The following is a 25839-nucleotide window of genomic DNA, read 5'->3' on the forward strand; positions in this document are numbered from 1 at the left end:
TTTTACCTTTTGTTTGCCATGCAAGCAAAAATATGTTTTTTTTGTTTTCCCAGTCAAGCACTCAGATGCTTTATGTGGTCAGCCTGTTTATTTTCATGTGCCTTGTCTTGCAGATTGTTTTTATCTGTCATAAGATGGCGTCTGAATTCACGTTTGCAAATATGATTCCTGGGTTGGAAGAAAATAAGCTAAGTGTTTGGGATCGAGATGTAATCTGTTTTATATCTCCAACCAGCAAACAAACAGCAGTTTGTGACACACTGGATCCTCAAAATGTTGAAAATATGACGCGTCGCTCGCTCGTGCTGTAAATCAACAGAAATGACATTCTCCCATCAATTCGAAAACAACATCGATTCATGTTGTATGTTGGCACGTGTCATATAAATAGAGCACTAATGGAGACTGGACATATTTTGCGATGAAAATACATACGTTCGGTTGTTCGTATGTTGTATTCTACGGAGCCCCTTAGGGGACATAGGGAAGTTTTTTTCTTTTGCGTTCCCACGCAAAACTGTACTGGTCAGTTATGCAGCATAATTGAATACTGTACCGCAGTGAAGTTAGGGTCAAGTACCGCAAGCCTTTCTTACGGTGGGCGCCGTACGTTCTGCTTTAATATAAGGTTATGTGAGGTTTTTCCATGAATGTTAGTATCTTTTTGTGAAATATCTGAAGTTTTATATCTTTCTTTAGGATAGAAAGGCACCACAAACCTACAATATAAACAGAAACCTTTTATTAATAGGACAAAACAAAGCTTAAGGTTATGGAGTTTACCTACAGTGCTTTGCAAAAGTATTTAAACCCCTTGAACTTTTCCACATTTATAATGGTATAAACACAAACCTTAATATGTTTCATTGAGAATTCATGTGGAATACCAAGAACAATGTAGGGTATAATTATAAAGTGGAAGAAAAAGAATGCAAGACTTTGCAAAAATTTTTACAGAGAAAATGTTGTCTTTTGCATCTAGTCTCTTTAACACTAATTCTGAAATTTATAGGAACAAATCGCCTTAAGAAGTTATCTAATTAAGTCCACCTGTGTCAAATTTAGCTTTTTAGTAATTGCAAATAAAATGGCTGGCCAGGTAAGAAGAATATGGCATCACAGTCCTGCCAAAAACCCTGAGGAGTGTATTAAGGAAACACAACAGAGCATCATTTATTAATCAACAGAGCATGCTCTGACCAGGGACATTTATGCTTATTCACAGACCTCACAAGGTAAAAACATTGTCCGTTAGAATGGATGAAAAATGTTTAGATACTTAAATAGCACATTTTTACAAGAAAAATGTCCAAGAATATTGCCTACTAGAATAAGCTAAAAGCAATGTTAGCCACAATGTTTAAAGAAAGTAAAACTCACCTTTGTATCTGTGAGTGTATAACGAACATCTGTGAACATCTTAAAACATTTCTCCAGCTTACTTGTTGGGGCTTCGGATTGACGTTCATCATTAATTGTTACCTTGGACAAGCCCTGCAAACACCCAGTGCAAAGAGCCTTTTTCAATAGATCGGAAACGATTGAGCCGCTTTTTCCCGAACGCGGAAGCTGAGGCGCAAAGAGCCCATTAATTCGCTCCTCAGCGTTTTTGGTAGAAATGTGTTGCCATAGGAAATATTAAGCAGAGAAGCATGATTAATAAGAGGCCTGTGGTAAATCTGGAAGAGTTGCAGACATCCACAGGTCAGCTGTGAGAATCTGTCGGCAGAATAATTATAAGTCAATGCAGCACAAACAGACTTTTATGGAGGAATGACAAGAAGGAAGTCATCACCACAACTCTTGTAGGGGACACAGGAAACATGGACGAAGTTATTCTGGTCAGATTGATAAAGCCTCTTCTCCAGGGGCGTGGCTTTAACTGGTTCTTCCCCAGTCAGTTCCAGACAGATTCGTGTCAGGGATTGGATTAGCCGGGTCATGCCAGGTATTGAATGCAAGCGACTCGTTTGGCAGCAGACTGCATTCGTTGATTGGCCCGTAGTTCTATGTCACTGGACAGGCATAGGCGGTACTTGCGGAAGAGCGCTTACTCCGTCAATGGTTCAGAACAACCCGTAACAAACAAACATAATGAAAGTCAAAATTATATTATCGACATATTGACCAGAGTTAATGCCCGCTCACCTTCCCACATTCCTGCCCATATAGTGAGGAACACACTGCCAACAGGTATTTGGCTAGACCCAAACCAGACATTAACCGGCTAGACTGAAAGTTGACAATGGAGAAGGGGTTTAATATCGCACAACATCCTGAACAAACCATTTCCAGATTCATGCGGCTTTAACAGCGACAGGGAATCTGTCGCTGTTAAAGGAAAATGGATAGAGGCCAAGCGTATAAGAGCAATCATGGAAGAAAACTTCTTAGAGGCTGCAAAAGACTTGCTCACCGTCCAGCAGTACAATCATCCTGAACATGCATCCAGAAATACAACAGAACAGTTTAGATCAAAGCACTTTTATTCGTTAGATCAGTCAAGTCCCGACCTAAATCCTAGGCTTGCTTCCCAATTCCTATTGAGCTGGAGCATTTGTGCACAGAAGGGCAGACACAAAGCTAGCAGATACCCCAAAAGTATTACAGTTGTGAAATTGTACTTCACTGCCACCCAAAATGTGGAAGGCTGAAAGAGAGACTGTATGTTTACTTTTGCAAGGGACTATCTATACGGCTAGACTTTATACACAAACTCAACAGAGTTTACAATGGATCAACAATAGATTTGCATTCTTTTACACCACTTTTATTATATAAAGCCAGAGATTATCTTAAAAATGATCATCTTCAATATATAGGTTACTCGTTGAACTCTGGTTCTCAAAGAAAGCTCTATATAACCGATCTAAGCAAATCACGATCCCCCTGTTGGGGAATGTCACAATGTCTAGTTAGTCAAGCACTCGAGTGCTGACTTTTGTAAGATAACACACAGAGAAAACATTAACTGAACTGTTTTGGTGTTGAAGATCAGCTGAGAAGCTCTTGCTACATTTTGAAATCCATACAAATAGTGCAAAATAGATTTGCTTAGTGGCTGGAACAACAGCAGCCTTTCAGTCACAGTGCCTGTTGTAGTCATAGGACCAGAAAGTACAAGAATATTAAGAAGACCTGCATTCCTTAGTTAATTCACAGCTCTAGTCAATACATAAGCATAATTTCACTTAGTTAAAACTTAGTTAGATCAGCAACACCTGAAAAAAGGCTGATAGGGATCTTCTTTAAAAGCAGTTAATGATAGAAAATACATTAAATGGCTTAGAGCTGCCTAAACACACCTACTATGGCAGGTTTCTCTTACAAATGAGGTTAGTGCAGAAATTACAACCCCAACCCAAGGTCCTTTGTTTACTGGCTTGACAGAGTTCCTTGTAAGAAAGCAGAGTTTTCGCTGATGACCAACATTTCAGGTAGAACTAAGAAAACTCAACTGTTCACTGGTAAAGTGCTGGCGGTAGGAAAAGTGCTTCAAGCATGCAGTAACAAGGAGTACATTGTTGTTTGCTGCATTTCCTTTATGTCTGCTTTGGAGCAGGGCATTTTCAACAGAGAAAACGGGGATAAGAAAACCTAAAAGGCTTTCTCAAAATGTGACTCGGGCCTTTTCTTTCTTTGCTCTTCTTCTGCATAGCCAGCTAGAACCTGTAGAACCCTTTAGAGCAGGACAACAGAAGACAAAGCTACTGCCATGGCCTCTGAGGTGGTGGGTTAGGGTTGGGGTAAATAGGAGCTGGTGTTGGGTGGAGGTAAGTAGGCACAGCTGTGTTGGGGTTGGGCGGATACGTTGGCGTGGGGTACTGCGCCATGATCCGGGGCTGGCTTTGGGTAATGGTGTGGGCTGGAGAGGAGCCTGCCGAAGTAGACGGGGGAAGGTGGAGGTACAGGGGAGCCGATGGAGCGGAAGGAGCAGAGGGTGCAGTAGGAGTAGGAACCCTCTGGAGGACGACGTGTGGGTACAGCTGGGATTCAGAACGGTAGAGTCCAGGCAGAGAGGTCTTCAGCAGACTCTCCTGACTCCTGAACGGGACACAGAACAACGAGAAGAACACTGTTAGTCAATGCAAGCCAATGCAATATTGGAGTTCAAAGTGTCTAAAGTTCCAAGACTCAAATGGTAAATGGCTTGTACTTGCATAGCTCTATATCAAGTCCAAAGGACCCCAAAGCGCTTCACATTGCATTAAGTCATTCCTCAATTCAAGCTTGTCACCTGCTAATGGTAGAAAGCTACCATTAGCTACTGGACAGTAGCTACAGCTGCTGTGGGGCACACTGATAGAGGTAGGCCCTTTGACCATCATCAGCAGACAAGGTGGGTGGAGTGTCTTGTCCAAGGACTCAGTGACAGAGTGTGGAATAGACTCCTACCATGGTCACAACCATTGTCCCTAATAATGATTGAATGTAATAGCTAGTGTACAACTCCAGTGTAGAAGCACATTTTTTGAACAAATCATGAAATGCCAATGAGATTTGTCCATTAGCAGTCAAAGAGTAAAATCTAATATTTTAGCATATTGTCTCCTTCCTAAAATAATGGCCTACACCAGTTATTGCCAAAAGTGATTTCCCCCCCCCTAAATAATCTTTTGGCACACATGACTTGTTTTAGAGAGATGACAGTATGTAAGAAACAGTTTTTGTATTTACTGAGGTTATGTTTGTCTAAAACTAAAATGTATTGAGTGTAAGTGCGACAACAAGGTAGTGTATGATAAAGTAGTTTATCATACACTATGTTGAGGTGTAGAAAATCTTGAGTTTGGATATTATTTTATGTAAACTTTACAATCATTTTGATTTGGTTTGTAAAGATGGTTTACCGTTGGTATCCTCTGTTCTCGTATCCATTGAGACCTCCTGTCAGGTAAAGGGGACTGTCTGGTGCCAGTCGGGGGTCCATCCTTTGGGACAGGTGGAAAATCTTGGGTGGAGGGAAGGCTTCCCACTCTCCCTCTTCCGTCTCCAGCCAGCATTCACTGCGGCGGCCTGATCTCTTCTCTCTGCGTCTGACCAAGACAAAGGTCTTTCAGCTAACTAGAGAACAACCAACATGTCTCTCACGTCCAAGCCCACCTGCTCCGGCCGTCTTTCTTGGCACGGTCCCGGCTAGATCGCTCCTGCAGGCAGCAGACGAGGAAGGACAAGGACATGGCAAAAATGACGATGCCACTCACAACTGAAGCCAACACAGCCACTCTCAGTCCACGGTCCTCTGGTCTGGGGATCGCTGTTATAGGATAAAGCATGCTTATATTAACACTTCCAATCATTTGTTTTCCATCTGGACTGGACTGACTTCAAGGCTGAGCCATGAGATAATGAGATAATGAAGTTGGCCATTAATAACGCAGTATACATAAACCCATTAAAAGGTGGATCTATGCACCTTCGCAGACGGGTAGGTAGTTGCTCCACTGCGCTTTGCCATTTCTGATATGGCAGGAGATTTTGTCGCTGCCGACCAGCTGGTATCCCTCTCTGCACCAGAAGGCCAGCACACTGCCCACCGACATGCCTGTTCCTCTCTCCACGTAGAAGGAGCCCCGACGAGGTGGCAGGACCGGGACGCAGGACATACCTGATTGAAAGGGAAACAAAGACGAAGCATTATCATGTGGACCCTTGTTTTTATTTTTACGCTGTAAAGCGGATGGGACAGCAAGCGCCATCAAGGTATACCAGGTATGGCTGTAAAATTGGTAATAATGACTTCCTCCACCGTTCTTGCGGTTGGAAGTCATTATGACAAGATGTCAAAGAAAGTCTGGGCGTTTTAAAACTGGGTTATGATGTATTAGTGCTTGGACTTGGTGTGTCATCTATGTATATATTACGATCATTTATTGGTTATTTCCTTAGTTTATCCCTTGTGTCAGTTTAGTCTCATTGCGTTTGAGATTTGTTTCTTTTGGCTAGTGTATCTTTCGGTTTATTGTTTAGTTCAGGTTTCTTTCTCCCTTTCAGTTCTCTTTGTTGTTTTTTTCCCCTCACCTCATCCCACTATTACCCTCCCCTTCCCAGCTGTTAATCACTTCCTCATTTCCCTCCATCACCCTCTTTCCCCAACTGCATCCACTCACCTGTCATTAACTCTCCTAGTTCCTTTCTCATTTCCACAACCTCCTCTTTTGTAAATATGTAAGATTTCTATAAAATTATAGAGGATATTCCCACATTACTGAGGATCTATGCAAGTTGTAGATACCGCCTCTCGCCCAATGACTGCTGGATGGACAAATGGACGAACTGATGAGTAGATTGAAATCCATTTTTGATGCAGACCCAGCCTGCGTAGCAATATTGCGTTACGATTTTGCAAAGCTCGAATTTACATAATTCACGTCATATTCATACTGTAAAAACAAGTAATAAATTGTATCATAAATAAGGAAGTTTTGTGCAGATTGTAAATGTTCTAATGGCTTTTTCGTGTTTCCAGATGTCGCTATAATGAGTAATAGCCAGAGGGGAGTAGGATTCCGCTCTATGACTTACTGTGTCAGCATGAATGTAATCTGTGGGTGTGTGTGCGTGTGTGTGTGTGTGTGTGTGGGGGGGGGGGCCTATGTCATCCCACTGTAAGACCCTGTGAACATGCAGGCTGCTCTCTGCTGATTAGGAGTGACAGATGGGAGGATTTCTGCAATGCTAGAGACAGTGAGAGAGACGATCCCGTGATCTTGTGCAAAGATGATGGCGGTCACGTCAAAGCACACACACCAGACACGTGCATATAGGGATACAGGACAGAGCGCTGGGAAAAAATGAGCAGGCTGTTAGTTTTTTTTGTTTTGTTTTTTTTTTTTTTAGATGGATTTGTTTCTGTTGCCTTGCATATTTCTTATTTTATTTTCTTTGCTCCTGTTTAGATCATCCAACCAATTTTACCATAAACCAAAGATAGCCTGAGTAAATACAAAACGCAGATTCATTATCATGAGAAAAAAAGTTGTTCAAGTGAACCTGGCCCCCAAAAAAGTAATTGCCTCCTCAAAATAATAGCTGGCTGCGCCGCCGCTTGCAAGAACAATCTGCCATTGAGGATTTGCGATACCTTGAAGTGAGTCTTTTACATCTTTGTGGAAGAACTTTGGCCCAGTCTTCTTAGCAGAATTGCTTTGAACTTATTCACTTCAGAGATTTCTAGGCATAAATGTCCTGCTTCTGGTCACCATGTCAACTTGCCAATTTGTCAATTCAAACCACCATCTTGGAAAGACCCACATCTTTCCATGCCATCAATAAAAATCTCATGAAATCTGAGAAACCTTATTAGTCTGGAGTAGTTTCCAAATTCAGTATTGATTCTCAGTGTTTGGGTCACCTAGAAGTTTTTTGTTTATGTGTTTTGTCCTACTAGAATTTGTAGATGGTCGCTAAGCAAACTGTTGCATTCTGGACTCTTCCTAACCTGTGTCTCTGGGATAACACACGGTATGAAATGCCATTACTGACTGTCGTGAACCATGAAGACAATGTCTGCCAAATCCTCATTTAACTCTGGTTTTAGTGATTTCATTGGGGATTATCAATCATTTTTGCATCAAATTCGACCAGGGTCTTTAGCCTACATCCAGTATCTGGGACAGAACCTTTTAGGACTGATGATTTTGAAGTGTTTGCAGCATTACATGGTGTAACAAGTAACAAACAGTAACAGAGTTAACTAGGGAACAGAACGCCTAGAAGTCCAGAGCCAGAAACTGGCGAGGCAGATAAAGCGGAGCGGAGTTGAAAAATGTAAACTTGTAGAATGACTCTCCACACTTTGATTTTTCAGTCACAAAATATCATTACTTCAGTAGGAATTGGGTGTGCTTTGTAGGTCTGTGCGTCACCTCCATAATTCCTGCTGCTGAAAACAGACTAGGATTGTCTTTCATGTGTTTGACGCATCTAAAATCTGCCCAAAAGGATAAAAATGACCGAAATTTGCATCTGAATGAGATCAGGACATTAAACTGAAAGGAGGTGACATGCATCCGAGTAAATTATCGTTCCACTTTTCGGCAAACGGGGAGCTCATGTATTGCTTATCTGACTGTGCAGTGAATCCCCATTTATTGTTACTGTTTTGGGATTTTATTTAAATCCACCACCAGATTGTTGCATCAACCAAAGAATACAGCAACCGGATCATTTAGTCACTGTAGAAATAAAAAGAAGCAAATCTTAAACGATACGGGGGTGCTTAGTGTTTTTTGTTGCTTTGCCTTGATCTATTTTTATTAAAAAGTAACATGATAGAGTGCTGTTTTGTCATGACTGCAAAGAGGACACATAAAACAAATTGTCTCATGCCACATGTTTAAGTCACACAAGTTAAAAAAAAAACAACCTAAAGCTGTTGGCATACAACAGTAGACAATCGATTGCGTTGTGTTGTGTTCTCCAACCACTCAAAGCAATGCTAGCCACATTCAAGAACTGATTCCCATGTTCATATACGCACTGCTGGCAACTTGGACTTCGTCTATACTTAGTGGGGGAAAGGCTGGAATTTTCTTTGTCACGTATTTACAGCCATCTCAAAGTTTGTTATAAATTTGATGAGTGCTACTCTCATATTGTGCCTTACAGTTAGGGTAGGGTCAGAGTAACACACACCCTATGGAAGACAGAAAGAGTTGGACCGTTGCCTGATGCAGTAACTCAGTGTAGGAAACTGCTCTTTTGCGTTACAAATGACTACAGTTGCTGTAGAAATCCTCAGAGCTTGAGGTGGACAAGATAGCTCAGGGCAATCGATTCTGGAGATCTCTCCTCAGGCTGAAGACTCATCTAGGGTCTACAAGTGGAGAAATGTGGGGGATTTTGGTGAAAAAATACTCTTGTCACATCTTTGAGGTCTAGGTGTCACTTTTATTTTTAAGGTTTAGTTGGCTCTAGTGGCCTTTATGTGGAAGTAGTTTGACAGGAAACAGGGTAATGAGAGAGAGGGAAGACATGCGGGCAAATGTCACCAGGCCGGGAATTGAACCTGCGACCACCGCCACGAGGACAAAAGCCTCAATACGTGGGTCGTGCTTTGCCCCTGCGCCACCACAGCACCCCAGGTGTCACTTTTGAAGAATGCTTGTTCTGAATAGTGCCTGTACACTTGGATCAGTGGTGTGGAATTCAAAATGACCTACTGTGAATGGGTACGCTGCTTTCCCGTTGAGTTACTGTGTTGACATATTAATGTTCCATGAGTACATTTTATGCACTGTGCAAATTATTATCACCCATAATAATATTGGGTAATTATTATGCAAAATAACCCCACAGTAAGTGATGTCCTCAGTCTCACTTTCAATTTCCAGCATCCAGAAGCGAGTGACTGTCAAAACAGTCAGTGGCAATCGAGCTTCTATGGCGCTCATCTTGTTCCTGCTACAGCCTCAAATGCAAGGTAACAAAAAGTGATGTGGGAGACTTATTTTTTTGCAACATCAGGTCTTCCTACTTTATTAAAACAAAAGGGAAAAAAGCAGTAGAGTGAGATGCGTATACAGGCTGTATGTGGAAAAGCACTAAAAATAATTTGTGTTTAGATTAAGAAAAACAACATAATTAATCACATAAATTTTAACATTCCCAGTTCCATACCTCAGTGGCCAGAGAAAGGTACAAAATCTCCCTGTGGGTTGAAGCTACTGGTGGGGAGCAGCAGTAATAAAAACTAAAACTCATGCCAATATTATTTAAAGAACGTTTCCTTCACACCAATTTGTGTGTCCATGACAAAAGCAAGTGGTTGAAATCAGCTCAAGCATCGTGTGTGTGTGTGTGTGTGTGTTGACTTAGCTCTTTGCTCTATTTGCCTAATCCTCTTGCTTCACTAATGCAACTCCGACACATCCGACCCCGGCAACCCGGTAGTGCCAACCAAACATTCACTTTGCTGCGTTCTTCTTCATGACTATCCCCACTTGTCTCTGTGAGGAGAGTCGCTTGGACTAGTATGTGATTAAATAAAGATTAGACCTTATTCCCACAAACTTTTCACAGATAAACCCGGAGAACCTGATTTTTATTTTATTTATTTATTTTTTGCCACATTTTGCCGAGCTACTACCAATAACTTTTACAAACATTAATGGGATTTTAGAAGGCAAGCTAACAGAGTGGTGGAGGGAAATCATAGTTTTCCCAAATCTCTTGGTGTACAGGTCTTTTCACTCTGATACTCCTAAATAAAACTCAGAGCAACCGACTCCAACTCCAATTTGTTTGCTTAGAAAATCTGGTTAATTTGGGGGGGTTTGAATCCGTAATCTAACTCTGATTTGCCTACAAATCTACATCTCAATAAGGTTGAAATGAACTCTGGTGTGATTTGAATACACATGTGACTGAAAGTGGGAAAGCAGGAAGCAAGCGAAAGCACAGGGCATTCTGGGTAAACGCAAACACACAAAACAAACATGCGAGTCTAGCGCTAGCGAGAGAAATGCTAGCTTTGGTCTTTTACCAAAGAGAAAAGAGAAACCCTACAACTAATAACATCTGGTTGTAGGATTTCAGTGTCAGTTTACTGTTTAACATTTTGTGAACTCTGTGTCTTCTTCAGAGGCTTCTGTGTCGTTTCTTTTAACACAAAAAAGAAACAGCGCCACCACAGGCGAGAAGGGGAACAGGTTGCCTAGAGGGTTTGTGTGCTTCTGCAAAACGGGGGCTTAACGTGTTTGAAAACAAATCCATGTCACACTTTTTATTGATGAAAATGTTTGTATTGCTAGTATAATTTCTATTCTACTTTCCACTTACGCACCAAGTTGTACTGGACTATCAGAAATCAAGCATGCATTGCTTCTGCGGTTGCAACCTGCTAAAATGTAGAAAAGTTCAAGCTGTACTTTTGCGACGTACTACAGAATATTCCATTCTTCTTCGTGGTTCAACCTGAACATATTTATACCAATTTAAAGTCTAAAAACACGTGGCTTCTTCCATCACATGCATTCTGAAAAACCTTTATTCCCTCCTTCTCTGACTCACAACTCAAAAGACTTCTAGAAATGTCTCGAAGTTGGACATGACAGATCTGAAACACTCCAAATAAACAATGCACCAAAATACAAATAATCTGAGTCAGCCTTTACCAGATGCTGAAAGTCGGACCTGAAGCTAATGAATGATGGTATTCGTGGCTGACGGCCGACGTGCCCCTTCCACGTGTCCCTTCCCCAGCTTTTGTTTTCCCTCTGCTCCAGATGCTCTCTTGTGTGATCTGACCTCAAACATCATTCCTCTGTGTCCTCCCCATCCGCATATCTATTTCAGTTGCCACTCGCTGACGCGCTGTACCACAACTGATTACCTAATCCCCTCAGCTCTGTCTCTGCTTGCGTAGGAGATGTCCCCCAAGCAAACACATGAAGCCCTGGGTATATTGCCTACAACCTCTGGAGTTTTCATTTACAAACATGAAGTCAGTACCATTTAGACACACCATGTACGTCTTATGTTTGCATTCTTTCATACACAGAAGCACAAAGGTACTTTCTCTCTCAATTAACTAACAGCTTTAGCTTCAACTGACAGAAGATAATCTGCCCAGGTAAATAGAGCACAAGCTAAAACGCCTACGTCACTGTTGCAGCAGACAGTGTAAAGTGACCTGGAGCTTTTAATTAGTGTAACCAGGGGGACTACGGGCCAGAAAAACCTGTAAGGTTATGTTTTGCAAGCAAACCAAAGTCCCCTCTAGTCCAGGACTTGATAACAGAGTGTGTGTTCCACAGGTGTGGCTTTAACCTGTTCTTCTCCAGTCAACCCGGGCCAGATTTGTCTCCATCCTGCGCAGTTCCTCCCCCATTTTTTGGAACCACCTCAGGGGTGGCACAAGCCGAACCAAGCCGGGTACTGCATACAAGCCATTTGATTGGCAGCAGACTGCATTCGTTGATTGGCCCGTGGATTTACGTCAACACCTCAACCACCATTTTCAGCGAGACCATACTGGCGAAAAGTTGAGCTGCAAGTTGACTATTCCGTGGTCGAACTTTGAGGTCCAAACGTTTTCGTCAATTGTGGCGGAAGAGCACATACAGCGTCAACTGGACTTGGAAAACCCGCAACGATCAAATATTCTGAGAGACTTCGGAGGAACTAGTGTAAACTAGCCAGGAATGTCAACTACAGTACAGCTCCTCCTCGTTCTTGGCCCGCCCACGTTCCCACATTCCAGCCCATGTTTCCACCCATATTCACATCCACATAGTGAGGAACCCACCTCCAAAGTGCCCATCTCCAAAAACATTAATATTAATCTCCATGGCAACTACTAATTTGTGGAAACGTAACTGCAATGTTGACAAGACTCATACGCCAGCGCTTATTTCACATGCCCAATTAGACACGACCATCTTGTTTCCAGCCAGTGATTAGCCTTCATCGCAGTTGCAGACGGAAATGCTTACTCGTTGGCTTGTGAATTAATTTTTAACAGATCAGTCAAAAAAATGCATCAGGAAAAGGGGGAAAAAACATATTCAAGTTGCAGGAGAAGCAAAACAGTGATGGTCTCCATGGTTAAATAATAAACTTATAGTGAATATTAAAGGCATTTTTTGTTTCAAGTTCATTAGCTTTTTGCTGCCACACTTGTAGAATGAAGATTCCACTTTAACAGAACCTGCCTGACAAAATATAAAGTAGAATAAAAGATGTGTTTTTGGACACATTATGGCCCCAAAACAAAGTCATTGATATCAATCTGTCTTCAAAGGGTTCCAAAGCCAGTTCTAAGGTTTTGGAAACGCACTGAAAACCTTGATCTACCAATGGAAAACTCACGGAACATTGTTGAACTGACTAAATCGACTTTTACTGCACTAATAGACCGACCTTTAAAGTTTCACTTAAAATGTCATACAAGGTGACATTGCTGGCATGGTGGTAGAGTGAGACCCACATGTTCAGAGGCTATTAGTCCATGAACCAGCTGTCTGGGGTTAGATTGCTAACCTTGCTGCCTGTTTCCTGTCTGAATATCATGAATAAAAATCAATGTTTCCACGTAACAGAAACATGGATTGAGGGTTGATGCAATAATTGTGGCAAATGTGTCTTATACAGTCCATCAACCTGAACTGTGGCATGTTAGTATACAACTTTCTACGCAAGTTTAACCGTGCTACATCTTTACCTTCCTGGCTCCTGCAATTCATTTAATTTCTCGCTGCCTCACCAAAGTGAGGAGGGGCAAGGCTCATTTCAGTCCCTCACTAAGTGTCTTTGTTCAGGAGCCACTTTTAAACTGTGGGAAGGTAATAACGAAGCAGAGTCACTGCCAACGGCTATATTGGATTGACAGACAGCAGACAGAGGGACGTCTTTGTCCGAAGCTCTCCAAGCCGGCGGGGACCTGAAGTGACGCCAGTGTGAGCTGCTGACATAAATACCTCCGGCACTGTTGGGGCATTTACATATGTGTGTTTATGTCCGAAGAAATTCTACCCGCCATTCAGGCCGGCAGAAATCCCAACGCTGTCGTTTAAAGGGGGTAGGAAAGTTGGATTTTTTTCTTTTTCTTTTTTTGCTGTAAAGGTTATTTATAGGGATGAGAAATTGCTACCAACTTAAAAACTCACAATTCAGTAAACTTGTCACCACAGATCACAAGTTCTGGACTAGAGGCCACTAACTAAACCCTACTTATGATTCTTGTTGGAAAAAATCCTGATCCTGCAGGGTTTGCCAGTTTTGCAAACCCTACAGGATCAGGATTTTTCCTGTCAAAGAGACTGTATTGGCTGCTGCAGCTTCCTGTCTAAGTAACATCGCCTGCTCTGTGGTGTGCCAGAGGATATTGCTGTAAATTTTCCACATCTCTCAGAGGCTCGACAACCCTTTAAGCTGCCACAGTTGAAAAATCCTTTCCAGATTATGAGCGTTTCCGGTTGGGACATGGACAAAGGAAAACCTGTCCATCCATGCTTTCGGCTCATCCATAGGGTAATTAGCTTTGTATAACTTCACAATTTAAGCTTATGGTTAAAGTTCAGTTACAACGCCTACAAAAAAGTATTTCACCCCCGTGGATGTTTTACCCTTTTGTTGCCTTTACAAATCAACCAGGATCAACAAAATTGGGCTTTTTTAAAATAAAAATAACTCAAGTATCATAGCGAAAACTGATTTCTACAACAATATGGCAACTAAAAACATAACATCTAACATAAAATAAGGGGTTGCATAAACAATCACCCCCTTTAAAGTGACTGACCTAATTTGACAGAGGTCCAACTAACTGGTGCTAGTCTCAAGATGAGCAGAGTGGAAATCACTTGAGTGCAGTGAGCAGGGCCGGATTTAGGAGGATGGGGGCCCCTGGGCTAGAGTCAAAAAAAAAAAAAAAAAAAAAAAAAAAAAAAATATATATATATATATATATATATATATATATATATATATATATATTGTATGTGTTTTGTTTTAGAGGATGAGCAGAAAATGACCGAACAGTAAGTTTTGACAACTTACAACTTTAATAAGCCAGTTGTCACAAACTACAAACAACTCTGAACTCTTTTCTAGAAAGACTAAACCACATGTTGGGGTTGAAACTAGAATATGATGCTTGCATCACAAAATAAAATCACTGAATAGTTATTGTTGCCTGGACTTCAACACAAACTATAAAACAGATTGAGTGCAAGAAGGTGCAATGCTCAAATATACTTTTACAAAGCAAAGCGAGTAAAACAATATTTATACAAATATCCCCAGCATTTACAAGTAAATTTAAGTACAAGTGGAATATATCAAAACTCAAACTTTTTCTTTGGTTTTAAAGTTCTTGGTAAATAGTGGAGGAAATAAATGTCAAAAAAGTGCTTCTCTGCCAGTCAGACAGAACATGGATATAAACAATATCTTCTGGAAAAAAGAGATCAGGCATACTATAGTTTTCAGAGAATATCCTGACCCAGGTAAGTCCAAAGTGCTGCCCTCTGAAGGATTTTTTACAGCCCCCGGTTCTCAATAAAAGCAGATGAACAATTTTCATCTTCTAGACCAAGGTTTTTACAGAGAACATCTTGAAAAACACGAAGAACAAAATACAGATTTCCATTTATTAATGACACTTTTGCATTCAACTTCTCTGTAGGAACTCGAACCACAAACACGACCTACATTTACTCAAGCGCAAACCAAATAAGAAAACAATACTCAACCCTGAAAAGTTTGAAACTTTGCCATTTTTACTTCACTCACTATTTGTGATAGAACACGATCACCCATCAGCTGAATAAATTCCTCACGTGTTTGGGAAGAAAGATGTGAGGGTTTCCCTGAACCTGCATTTCCATATTTCTCTATGTGAGACTTCAGAAAAGGATCAAACTCGCTGATTAACTCCAGTATTCCCAGATAATTCCCATTATCAGTTCTTCCAAATTTGTCACTGGCTCCTCTCAGAGCCAGTCCCCTCTCTGCTAAAAACCTGACAACAGACACAACTCTTCTCAACACTTCAGTCCAATATGAACACTCTGATTCAAATTGTTTCTGCAGTTCTGTGTCTATCCTCCCGCTGGCTGCTGCAAGTGAAACATATTTCAGCATTGCTTTTCTACGATGTTCGCTGTTTTCATGCTCTCTCATGCGTTCAGTTGCCTGGTTCCAGTCACTGAAACCAGTCTCAAAGTTTGACTGAGTATTAGCATTGCTGAAAATGCGGCATGCAAAACAAAACGCAGCTCGGTGGATGGAGAGTAGAGCAGCCACGGTCTTTCGATGTACTCACCATTTAACATCTTGCGTTTAAAGTGAGATTTGGAGAAGTGACGCTTTTGATGCTTGTCCACCCGTCCTGATGCTTGAAAGCCAACATTCATATTTTGACAGCTCTCCGGTCCTCGCTCAGTCCAGTAAGCTCGCACGGACTCGTCAATTTCCCCCCAATGCGCCGGATCGGTACTGGACGGATCCACAGTCGTCTTTCCATCTGCGGAAGAAGATCCCGCTTCCACCGACTCTGACTCCACAGACGCCAGTCCAGCCACCGACTCAGTCACGGTTAAAGGTTCTGGCTGGATCTTAGTCCCGGTGTTAGCATAGCTAAGGGTTCGAGGAGCGGGGATAACGATGTTTCTGCTCCATCTCCGCTAACAGGTTGAAAAAAGCCTGTCAGTTTAGGCATTTTGTTTGTCGCGATGCTCTTTTTCTTTTCTCTTCCTTCTTTTCTGCGCTCCGCTGTCATATTTTCTGTTGTCCGCCATTGTAAACTAATATTCCCGTGACGCTCCTCCTCCCCAATGCGTAAGATGCGTCAAAAGTGGACCAATAACAAGCAAGCATTCAAGATGGACGTTTGCCAGAACAAATTGGAACATTTTTCATCGGTGCTGGCAAAATCATCGTAGTCATTGATTAAATTCTGACACTATCCATTCACAAAATTATAAAACATCCTTCGGGGCCCCCGAAATGCCGGGGCCCCGGGCTGCAGCCCCGGTAAGCCCCTGCTAAAATCCGGCCCAGCCGACAGGACTCGCTATGAAGCCCGGGAGATCAGCCGGGAGACCAACGGGACTTGCCACGAACCCCTGGAGGCAGGCTGCGAGACCGACAGGACTCGCTATAAAGCCCTGGAGGTCAGCCTGGAGACCAACGGGACTCGCTATAAAGCCCTGGAGGTCAGCCTGGAGACCGACAGGACTCGCTATGACTGCCCCGGACTGCCTTCGGGGCGAAGGCAGTCTGGGAGACTGACAGGACTCGTTACGAAGCTCTGGAGGCAGGTCGCGAGACCAACAGGACTCGCTACTAATCCCTGAGGTCAGCCCGGAAACCAACAGGACTTGTTATGAAACCCCAAAGGCAGTCCGGGAAACCAACAGGACTCGTTACGAAGCCCTGGAGGTCAGCCTGGAGACCAACGGGGCTCGCTACAAAGCCCTGGAGGCAGGCCGGGAGACACTGCTAGCCCCAAGCATCTCATCTGATGCCTAACTAAAATAAAAACAAAACTAGAGTTCATAATATAACTCTATGATCTGGCGACAAAGGAGACCAGAATTCGATGGCCTCAAGTTCCCGTGGCACCGCAGTCCTGCGGGCCTCAAACTCTCCTGCCAACATCTTTCAAGCGTTAAGCTCTTCCGCCATCAGCCCCCAAGTGTCAAGCTTCCCCTGACACCACAGTCCTGTTGTCCTCAAGCTTTTCTGCCATCGATTAAAGCTTGGAGCCCTCATGACACTTCTTAATTTAGAACTTCAATCTTTCATACCAATACCTGAGAGTGTCAATACACATTTTCAGAAGTTTATTGGAGAAGCCTCCGATCACACGACTCAATACTGGCGGCTGCACCTGTGGCTGGTCTGAAACTGATTGAATGTCTTCGTGGGTTTCCTCTGATGGCTGCTGGTTCAGCTGTTCCATTCTGACCCTCAGGCAATGGCTCAGCTCTACCACTTTAAGCTGCAGGTCAGTGCTCATATTCTCAAAGATGGTGCTTTTCTCCTCCAGGGCGGCTTTTTCCTTCTCCAAGGCTGTGATTATATCCTCCAATGCAGTGCTTTTTTGATTCAGAGCTGTGATCCTCTGCTTCAGGTTGGTGTTTACCTTCTCTAAGTAGGTGCATCTCTCATCAAAGGAGGTTCTTCTGTGCTCATAGTAGATGTTTTCCGACTCCAAGATGATGTTTACCTGTCTGAAAACTGAGTTTTCCTTCTTCAGGACTTTTTTTCTCTTTTCCAAGGCTGTGTTTTTCTGCAGCAGGGTGCTGTTTTCCTGCTTCAGGGCGATGTTGTCCTGCTCCAGGGTGTTCATTTTCGTCTCAATCGAGGGTCTTTCCTGCTTGAATAAGGTGTTTTCCTTCTCCAAGATGGTGTTCACCTGGTTGAAAAAGAAGTTTTCCTCCTTCAGGTCATTGTTTTCCTTTGCCAACGCAGTGTATTTCCGCCCCAGGGTGGTGATTTTCTGCTCCAAGGAGGTACTGTTTTGCTCCAGAGCAGTCTTTTCCTTCTCCAGGGTATTTTTTTCCTTTTCCAAGGCGATGATTTTCTGCTCCAGAGCAGTCTTTTCCGTCTCCAGGGTGGTGTTCTCCTGCTTCAGGTTATTTTTTTCCTTTTCTAAGGCGGTCTTTTCCTTCTGCAGGACAGTGTTTTTCAGATCCAAGTCGGTGGTTTTCTGCTCCAGTATGTCGTTATCCTCCTTTAAAGCTCTGTTTATGTCGAGCAGTTTTTTTAATTCCTCATCTTTCTCCTGAAGCAGCTTGTCTTTATCATGTGTAGCTTTTTCCATGTTGACAACTTTTATCTTCAGCTCCTCGTTGCTCAGCTCCTTCTGAGTCTCTCTAGCTGAAGTCTGTTGGTCAGAATCAGAACACGACGCTTTACTGCTCTGATTCATTGTTAATCTGTTTAGTCTGAACAAATCCAAAAGCTGTTCCTTTATTATTATCTTGAAATGCTTTCGTTGTCAATCTCTTGTTCGGATACAATCCTTCTACTTCCTCTCTCTCTTTCTTCTGCAATGGTTGTGACGTAGAGTTCAAGAGTGCAGCGTTGTGATGCAAAGTGTGCATCACTCTTTGTGACATCAATTTGTGTGATGTCACAAATTGATGTCACAAATTGATGTCACTACCTCAGCAGAACAACTAGAAAACTGCTGAAGTTTGAATAAAAACGAACTTTATGGCTGAATGCAGCTCGGCTTAGCTGATGGCTACAGGAGACAGTTGAGCTGGTAACATATCACCAAGGCTTAAATCCACACTTGGGAGACAGCGGCTCTTGAGGACAATGGACTGGCACAGCAGGGTGCGAGGGCCATCGGTCAAACGGAAACATTGTGCCCAAAAACAGAAAAAGGGGAAACGGGCTGACCGGTTGACCCAGCTGATGCATATAGGAAGCCACCAAGTCCGACTCTCTTTCTGGCCATTATCCGCTCACTGGATAAGAAAATGGACAACCTCTCTCTAGCTAAGCAAGGTTGGTGGAATCAAATAATGTTCTCACTCTTTGGTTACCTAGCAACTCACTCATTCTTTGGTTACCTAGCAACAGCCTGTTGAGTCACTTTCGCAGCGTTCAGCCTTACCATAATTAGACTATTTCTGTGTTTAAAAGCCGTTTTAATTAGTTATTATTTAGGATTATTTTCTGAGAAATTGAGTTTGATTAGTTTGAATGTAATCACTGAAATTTGTGGTTTGGGTAATGTTATCATTAACCCAATCTATATGAGTTACAACAACATTTAATTTCCCTTTGGGATCAGTAAAGTTGAATTTTGAAGGCAAAATTTTACCAAGTATTTTTTTTTTGTCCAGTTTCTAGTGAAAATATCTTAGTACACTTAAAATAAGACAAAACTGACCAATAAGCAACTTTTAAGCAAGACATAGAAGCTTGTTTAAGTAAATAATTCCTTAAAATTGCTGAAGAATTATTAGTTCCATTGACAGAATATGATACTTAAAACAAAACATTTTTCTCCAGCTATAAGTGAAATAATCTGCCAATGGAACTAATATTTTTTCCATCCATATTAAGGAATTAAAACAAGCTCCTATATCTTCCTGAAAAGCTACTCATAATTTAGTTGTGTCTTATCTTAAATGTACTAAGATGTTTGCACAACAAACTGGACCAAAACTACTTGGTGAGATTTTGTTTGTGCAGTGAGGGAGCTGAAAACAATCGGAACTCCTTTTTATTTCCAAAAGATGTGAAAAATGATGCAAAATTCTGCACTAAAATAGAGCGTACTGAAGTTCATAGTTATAATGTGTTTGGATTTGTATTAATATGATTAATATGTCAGTTATTAATTGGAAGAACAAACACCCGAACAACCATGTCTTATTGACGAAGAGAGGAATCAACATAGTTAAAGAGTTTGTGAAAAAACAATTAAGTCCCATGTCATGGAGGGGGAACACATTTTGTCAAGTGGCTAAAATATATGGTTCCCCCCCCCAAGTAAGTTTGATAAATAAAGAGTAAATATTACTAAATTCACAGGATTTGTTGCTGATGAAGAGAGGACTAAGAACAGTTAAAGAGATTGTGAGAAAAATAATTATCTCCCATGTTATGTATGGGGAACAGGTGATTTCAGGCAGCTGAAATATGTGGTAAAATAGCGTAAACAGAGAAAATAGCACTTTTATTGTGATTAGTTTTAGTTGTTGCTTAATGTAAGTGGTGTCTGAATAACAGTCAGTAAATGGATACATTTTAATTTACAATTTTTTTTCAGAGCAGTTTATGTGTCTGTGTCTAATATATAGAGACCGCTGGTTCTGGAAGGTCCGTTCACTGGTTCATTATGGTGTGTTCACACCAAACGCATCACACACGCCAAAAACGTGTCTGACGCTTGAAGTTCGACCCGTATGCACTTTGAATGCAGATGCTTGACATGTTGCTCTACAGTGTTTTACACATCAGGTGTGTCTGGTTTACATCTAAAGTCCTTGTGGAGGTGTGTCGAGGGTGCGTCAAAATCTCTCTAGCCGTTGTTTTCTGTTGCCGGCTTATTTATCGGACGCATTGGATCAGCTTGACGCATCTGATGCCACGACGGGCCCTCGTCGTGCCTCCACATAGTCTGAATGTAAACCAGACGCGTGAAACGTGTTTGGTGTTGTCACACTATTAGTGTTTCTGGCTACAGTTACAGCTTTAAGAGAACATTTATTTTCCAGCAAGACAATAACCCATAACATCTAGCTAGAGCTACACAGAAATTATTTGAAGTCAACAAGGTGATGCTGCCCGATTGAAACCAATTGCACACACAGATTGATTTGTAAAAGCAACAAAAGGGTAAAAATCAAAGAATTAAACTCCTGATAGGTTTTGAGAAGCTGTTTTCTTGTTGTTGTTTGTTTTTTTTAAATATACATTCCCAGTTATGTTGCAACAAAACTTGTGGTCCACAGTCCTTGTTTTGGACGCTAAGGTGAAACTCAAGCACAAAGTCTTGCATCAGCACCAAGAATAGAAAACCTTGAATGGACAAAGGTAATTGGCTTTAACATACATCTGCTTCTAGAGAGAAAATCCGTTCTGCTGTGTGTTAACATGTCAGCAGGATTGGTAGTACTAGAAAAAAACTGAAATAGAGAAGGCTAATTGGCTTTATGCATAAACTCATTTGACTGAAACCCCGGTAAAGGGTTAGCTTCCACATGTAAGTCTTTTGGCCAAACATCCTACTGGACTCAGAGCGAAGAATAAGCAGCTTACTGTCATGCGGATGAGTCTAAATCTGAATTCTTTTTTTTTTTTTTTTTTTTGGTCAGTATTTATGGTACTGTTAAATTATTCAGCTTTTAACAGCAGCAACAGGGAACCTTGCTATGCCTAGAATCTAGAATCAGCAAAGGAGTTGGGTGACTAATATCTGGAAACAGAAAAATCAAGTTTAAGGAAACCTAGTTCTGAAATAAAATTTTTAAAAAAGTAAAAGATGAGATGAGTGAACTGCTGGCAGGACAGATTAAAGATAGTTCAGTCAGTGAGAGGCCTCATGTGGGGATTAGCACTAACATTACCTCTCGCCTACACTGTTGAGGTCAATAGGTTGTGTTACCGTGTTAATGTCGCAGCTTAGCGCGTCTCTAAAGCTGAAATAAACACTACTTATCAGAAGGTCGCCTGCTACTAATCTGGAACACCAGGACACCAAGCAAACCAACACCAAGCGAGGGTTTTACCAACCAGGCATCCACAAGAAACTTTTAGAGAAATTACTTCCTGGAACTCTATGAATTTTTTTTTTTACCCCTCCAGGGGGTCTTTTTGTGGGCTCTAGTGTCCCTTATATCACAGTTGGCTGACAGGAAACAGGGAAGGAGAGGGGGGAAGACATGCGGCAAATGTCGTCGGGTCCGGGAGTCGAACCCGCGACTGCCGCGTCAAGGACTCAAGGCCTCCAAATACGGGTCGCGCTAACCACTACGCCACCACGGCACGCCCTACTCTATGAATTTTTACTAAGGCCTGTTAATAAGTCATTCATTTGATTTATTCGAGTTAGAACAGGTGTTACCTGAAGAATCCCAGTCCATCCATCCATCCAGCCGCCTGTTCGTCCATCCGTTCATTGTCTCTCCATGAAGTTTTGGGTCTGCCTTATGTACTGGAAAACTTCCACAGGGAGGAACCCAAGATAGCATCATCACCTGACCCATTTTGATGCTGAGGAGAAGTAACTCTGCGCCAAGACTTACCTGGGTGAAGGAACTCACTTATCTGTAAGGATCCACCCAACAAAAGAAGCGCATTATAGTTGCTTATATATGAGATCTGGTTCTTTTGGTCATGATCCAACTCTTGGGAATATAGGTGAACGTCAGAATTTAGAGTCCGGTACATTGACAGCTTTGCTTTATTCACAACAGACCTAACCTTTCTCTACCGCACTCTACAGCAATCTATTCCCCCTGGTAGGGGAATAGGCTGACTCCTAGCCTGGAGGGAGACTTTCATTGTTTTGTGACTGAGAATCATGGCTTCGCCCAGACTTATGATCCATTTTCTCCAAAAAGTGTGAAAGTCTGCATTCCAAACTAGAAAAATGAACTTTGATGCCGCGTGAAGTTCTGGATTCTGCCTCAGAATGAAGGAGGTTTCTCAACAATCTACCAATACGAGAGTTTGTATCCAGTTCTGTCGGTTCCACTGAACAACAGCTGCTGCATTTCCATTGCAAGCACACAAAAAACTTTGTCGGCACAAAGCACAATTTCGCACTTACTGTGTTTCCATTAAATAAGGGACACAATTAAATTCACATGTGAATAAGTTTGTTCACACAATGAGTCCTTAAAACATGCTGACTCATCGCTCTCCTACCACTTCCTGTCGTCTTCTTCGTCATTTCCACCAGTATTAAAATCTGATTGTTGATCACATGACTTATGTAAAGTTAAGCGTTTCCATTGCAGCTTTTCAGAATACACTAATTTTGATGCGGCCAAAAAAAAACAAAAAACCAAACAAACAAACAAAAAACACCTCATCCTAGCACCAAAACTTTAACTTGGTTTCTTCTTTATCTGAAACATTTGCCACTTTTTGAAGTTGTGAGCCGACATCATGTTGTCAGACAAGTTCCATTTAGCAGATGTCATGATTCTACTGAACAGGCAGTAATCAGATAATACAATTTTTCAGTGGCGTGAAGCATTCAAATCTGATGTGGCTAAACAAAAATAAAAGAAATCTGTAACAGAGAAAATATTCTTCACCGCTTTGTAAACTATAATAACACGCAGACAAAAAGCCACCACAAAAAAAATGAGTCCAAGTTGTGTAAATAGTACTGCGTGACCCTGTGATTACTTTAAAAAATAATAAATATAGGCCTATTAGGGAAAGTTTTCCCACTCCTTGGGAAATAGCTCTGACTGCCTTTCATTTGTTCCAGAATCCCTGGGGTCCAGTGGTGGAAAAAGCCTTTCTGACAGCCCATTTAATTGGAATTAATTGTTCTGTACAGGAAGCCAATTTAAAAATAACCACAAAAAAAAATTTCCCAAACATAAACCCAGCGTTGCTGCTGCAATCCGACTCTAAAGCCAAAGAACAGCTTCAAAACGAATCAAATAAAATCTGAACGAAGCAAAGTAGTTTTTACCGTCCGACGAACGCTGTGATATTAATCACAGCTTCGGGATTTTAAATGTTCGGAAATGACCTCACAGCCGAAGCTCGGGTCTGGTGTAAAGCACGCACGTGGTGCAAATGTGGCAAGCCAGCTGATCTCTTTGCGCGCGTGCTGTTAAAGCATAAAGTGCTTACTTTGGCTCGGTTAGACAGAAAGCTGCCATTATGAAATAAGCAGCCGTGTTTACTCTCTAAACCTTTAAGAAGATTTCTGAGCGTCCGTTTCTTGTGTTTGTGAGTGAACGAGTGTGTACCGAGCACGTGAGGGTCCCCGCTTAAAAAATAAAAAAATAAAAAAATGTATCCGCTTTGGGCAGTTCACTTAAACACGTGACGACGTGGCCACGGGGGGAAAAAAGCAGGACAGAAGACGAAATGACAGAAAAGGAGGAAAAACGAGAAGGTGACGCATTGACAGAGAAAGAGAGACGTGCGTTGGGAGAAGGAAGGAAGGAAGGAAGGAAGGAAGGAAGGAGAGTGGAAGCTCATGCTCCAGTGGAAGTGAAGTCATGCGAGCGGCGCTGCAGCGTTCCCTTCAGCCTGAACAGCTCCAGTTTTAATGAATTGTTTTCCACCTGAAGCACACCGCCGCCGACAACAAGCACGCGAACTCCGGCGCCTCACCTCCAACGTACCTCCTGAACACATCCAGCTGTAAAACTAAGAAAGAACCTCATTAAGAACTAAGAAGCACTCAGGTCTGATGGCACGCCATTCCCACTCATTGCTGTCCCAGTTAGCAGTGAAATATCAACCTGATGGTGAAATTAAATATTCCTTTATTTAATCAAACCCCGTCGAGATCAAGAGGGAGCTGAACCCCGGTCTCCCGCGTGACAGGCGGGGATACTCACCACTATACTAACGAGGAGATAACAATTTGGTTAGCTGTTGGGTTTTGATTAAAAGCTGTTCGATTCTCTAAAAACATCATCATGGCATTAAAAGGCAGAATAGATGTTTAACTCTCTTAAAATAGTCAGTTACACTTGTTTGTTTTTTTGCACGGACAAAAGTTGTACTAGCCGGTATATACAGTACTTCTGAGACATTTTTTGTGTCGTTTTTAAAGATATCAGTGTTTGTGGAGTACCGTTTCAAGTTAGATTCACTGTTTGGTTCTACAAAATGTTTGGGTTTCATATAAAACTTTGATTTGTGTTTCCCTTTATAATAATTTTTTTTTTCTCCGAAGAGTTTTTGCGGCACTAGTGGCTCGTATTTGTTTGTTTGACAGTAGGCAGACAGGAAGGAGGGTAGACATGCGGCAAAGGTCGTCAGGACCGGGAGTGGAACCCGCGACGTCCGCGTCGAGGACTAAGGCCTCCAAACGTGGGGCGTGCTCACAGCACACCCCCCTTTGTAATAATTTTGATACGTCTTTATTCATCATCTGTTTTCAGGGCCAAAATTAAGATGACAGGATTACATATGTGTGTGTGGGGGGGATGTTTGGGGGTTTGTAATCGTTCTTAATTCCAGAAATGGCTAGCATTAACCAGATGTTAGAGAGTAGCTCGGCTTTTCAGGTTTATGGTGGAAGTTGGTTGTTGGGGTGTTTTTTCGCACATGATAGTCGGTAGATTCGGTTCGATTGGGGACCAGAATTGTAATATTTGTTCAATTTCACACTGCACTGTGTCAAATGAACCAAACCCTATAAAAAAAATCTGTTCACCCCCTGGGCTGTGGTGGCGCTGCACCAAGAACCACTAAAGGGAACAACACTAAAACGTCTGAAGAAGACGCCGAATGCAACTTCCTTCTTCACAAAATACAAACAGAAATAAGAGTGGTGTCAGATTTTAGTGGCTGTAGGATTTCTCTTTCGTCTTTGGCAAAAGACCACAAGCCATTTCTCCATGTAGCGCTAGCTTGCGCGTTTGTTTCGGTTGTATTTACCCAGAATGCCCTGCACTATAGCCTGCTTCCTGCTTTTGAAGCGGTCTCTGGTCAGCTTGACGTTCCCATTGCGCATTCAAACCGCACCAGAGTTCACTTCAACCAAACAGAAACTTACATTTGCAGGCGGACCAGTTAGCTTTTTTGGTCCCCATCAGAGTTGGATTGCACATTCACACCTCACCAAACAAACCGGAATTCAAGACAAACGAACTAGAGTGGAAAGTAACTGGAAACAGTCAGTGTTGTTCTGATGAGAATTAGTTTAAATGTTTCAAC

At 42.0% G+C, this 25839-nt stretch overlaps 1 protein-coding gene across 4 annotated transcripts in view; it reads right to left on the reverse strand.

Moving 5' to 3' along the window:
* Positions 1–2468: 2468 nt before the first annotated feature.
* Positions 2469–25839, reverse strand: part of LOC102229620 (sushi domain-containing protein 3-like) — a 41934-nt gene continuing 18563 nt past the window's right edge. For 3 of the 4 annotated variants that reach the window (XM_023350259.1, XM_023350260.1, XM_023350258.1), the window contains 4 exons: positions 5417–5608; positions 5104–5257; positions 4851–5036; positions 2469–4044 (listed from right to left, as the gene is read on the reverse strand). In XM_023350259.1, the coding sequence (XP_023206027.1) occupies positions 3708–4044; positions 4851–5036; positions 5104–5257; positions 5417–5608 (869 nt within the window). In that variant the 3' untranslated portion in view covers positions 2469–3707. Of the gene's footprint in view, positions 4045–4850; positions 5037–5103; positions 5258–5416; positions 5609–15769; positions 16133–25839 lie in introns of those variants that run through there. The other variant, XM_023350262.1, reaches the window with a different exon arrangement.

Source organism: Xiphophorus maculatus, chromosome 17 (assembly GCF_002775205.1).
Source record: "Xiphophorus maculatus strain JP 163 A chromosome 17, X_maculatus-5.0-male, whole genome shotgun sequence".
NCBI classification, from domain to species: Eukaryota; Metazoa; Chordata; class Actinopteri; order Cyprinodontiformes; family Poeciliidae; genus Xiphophorus; species Xiphophorus maculatus.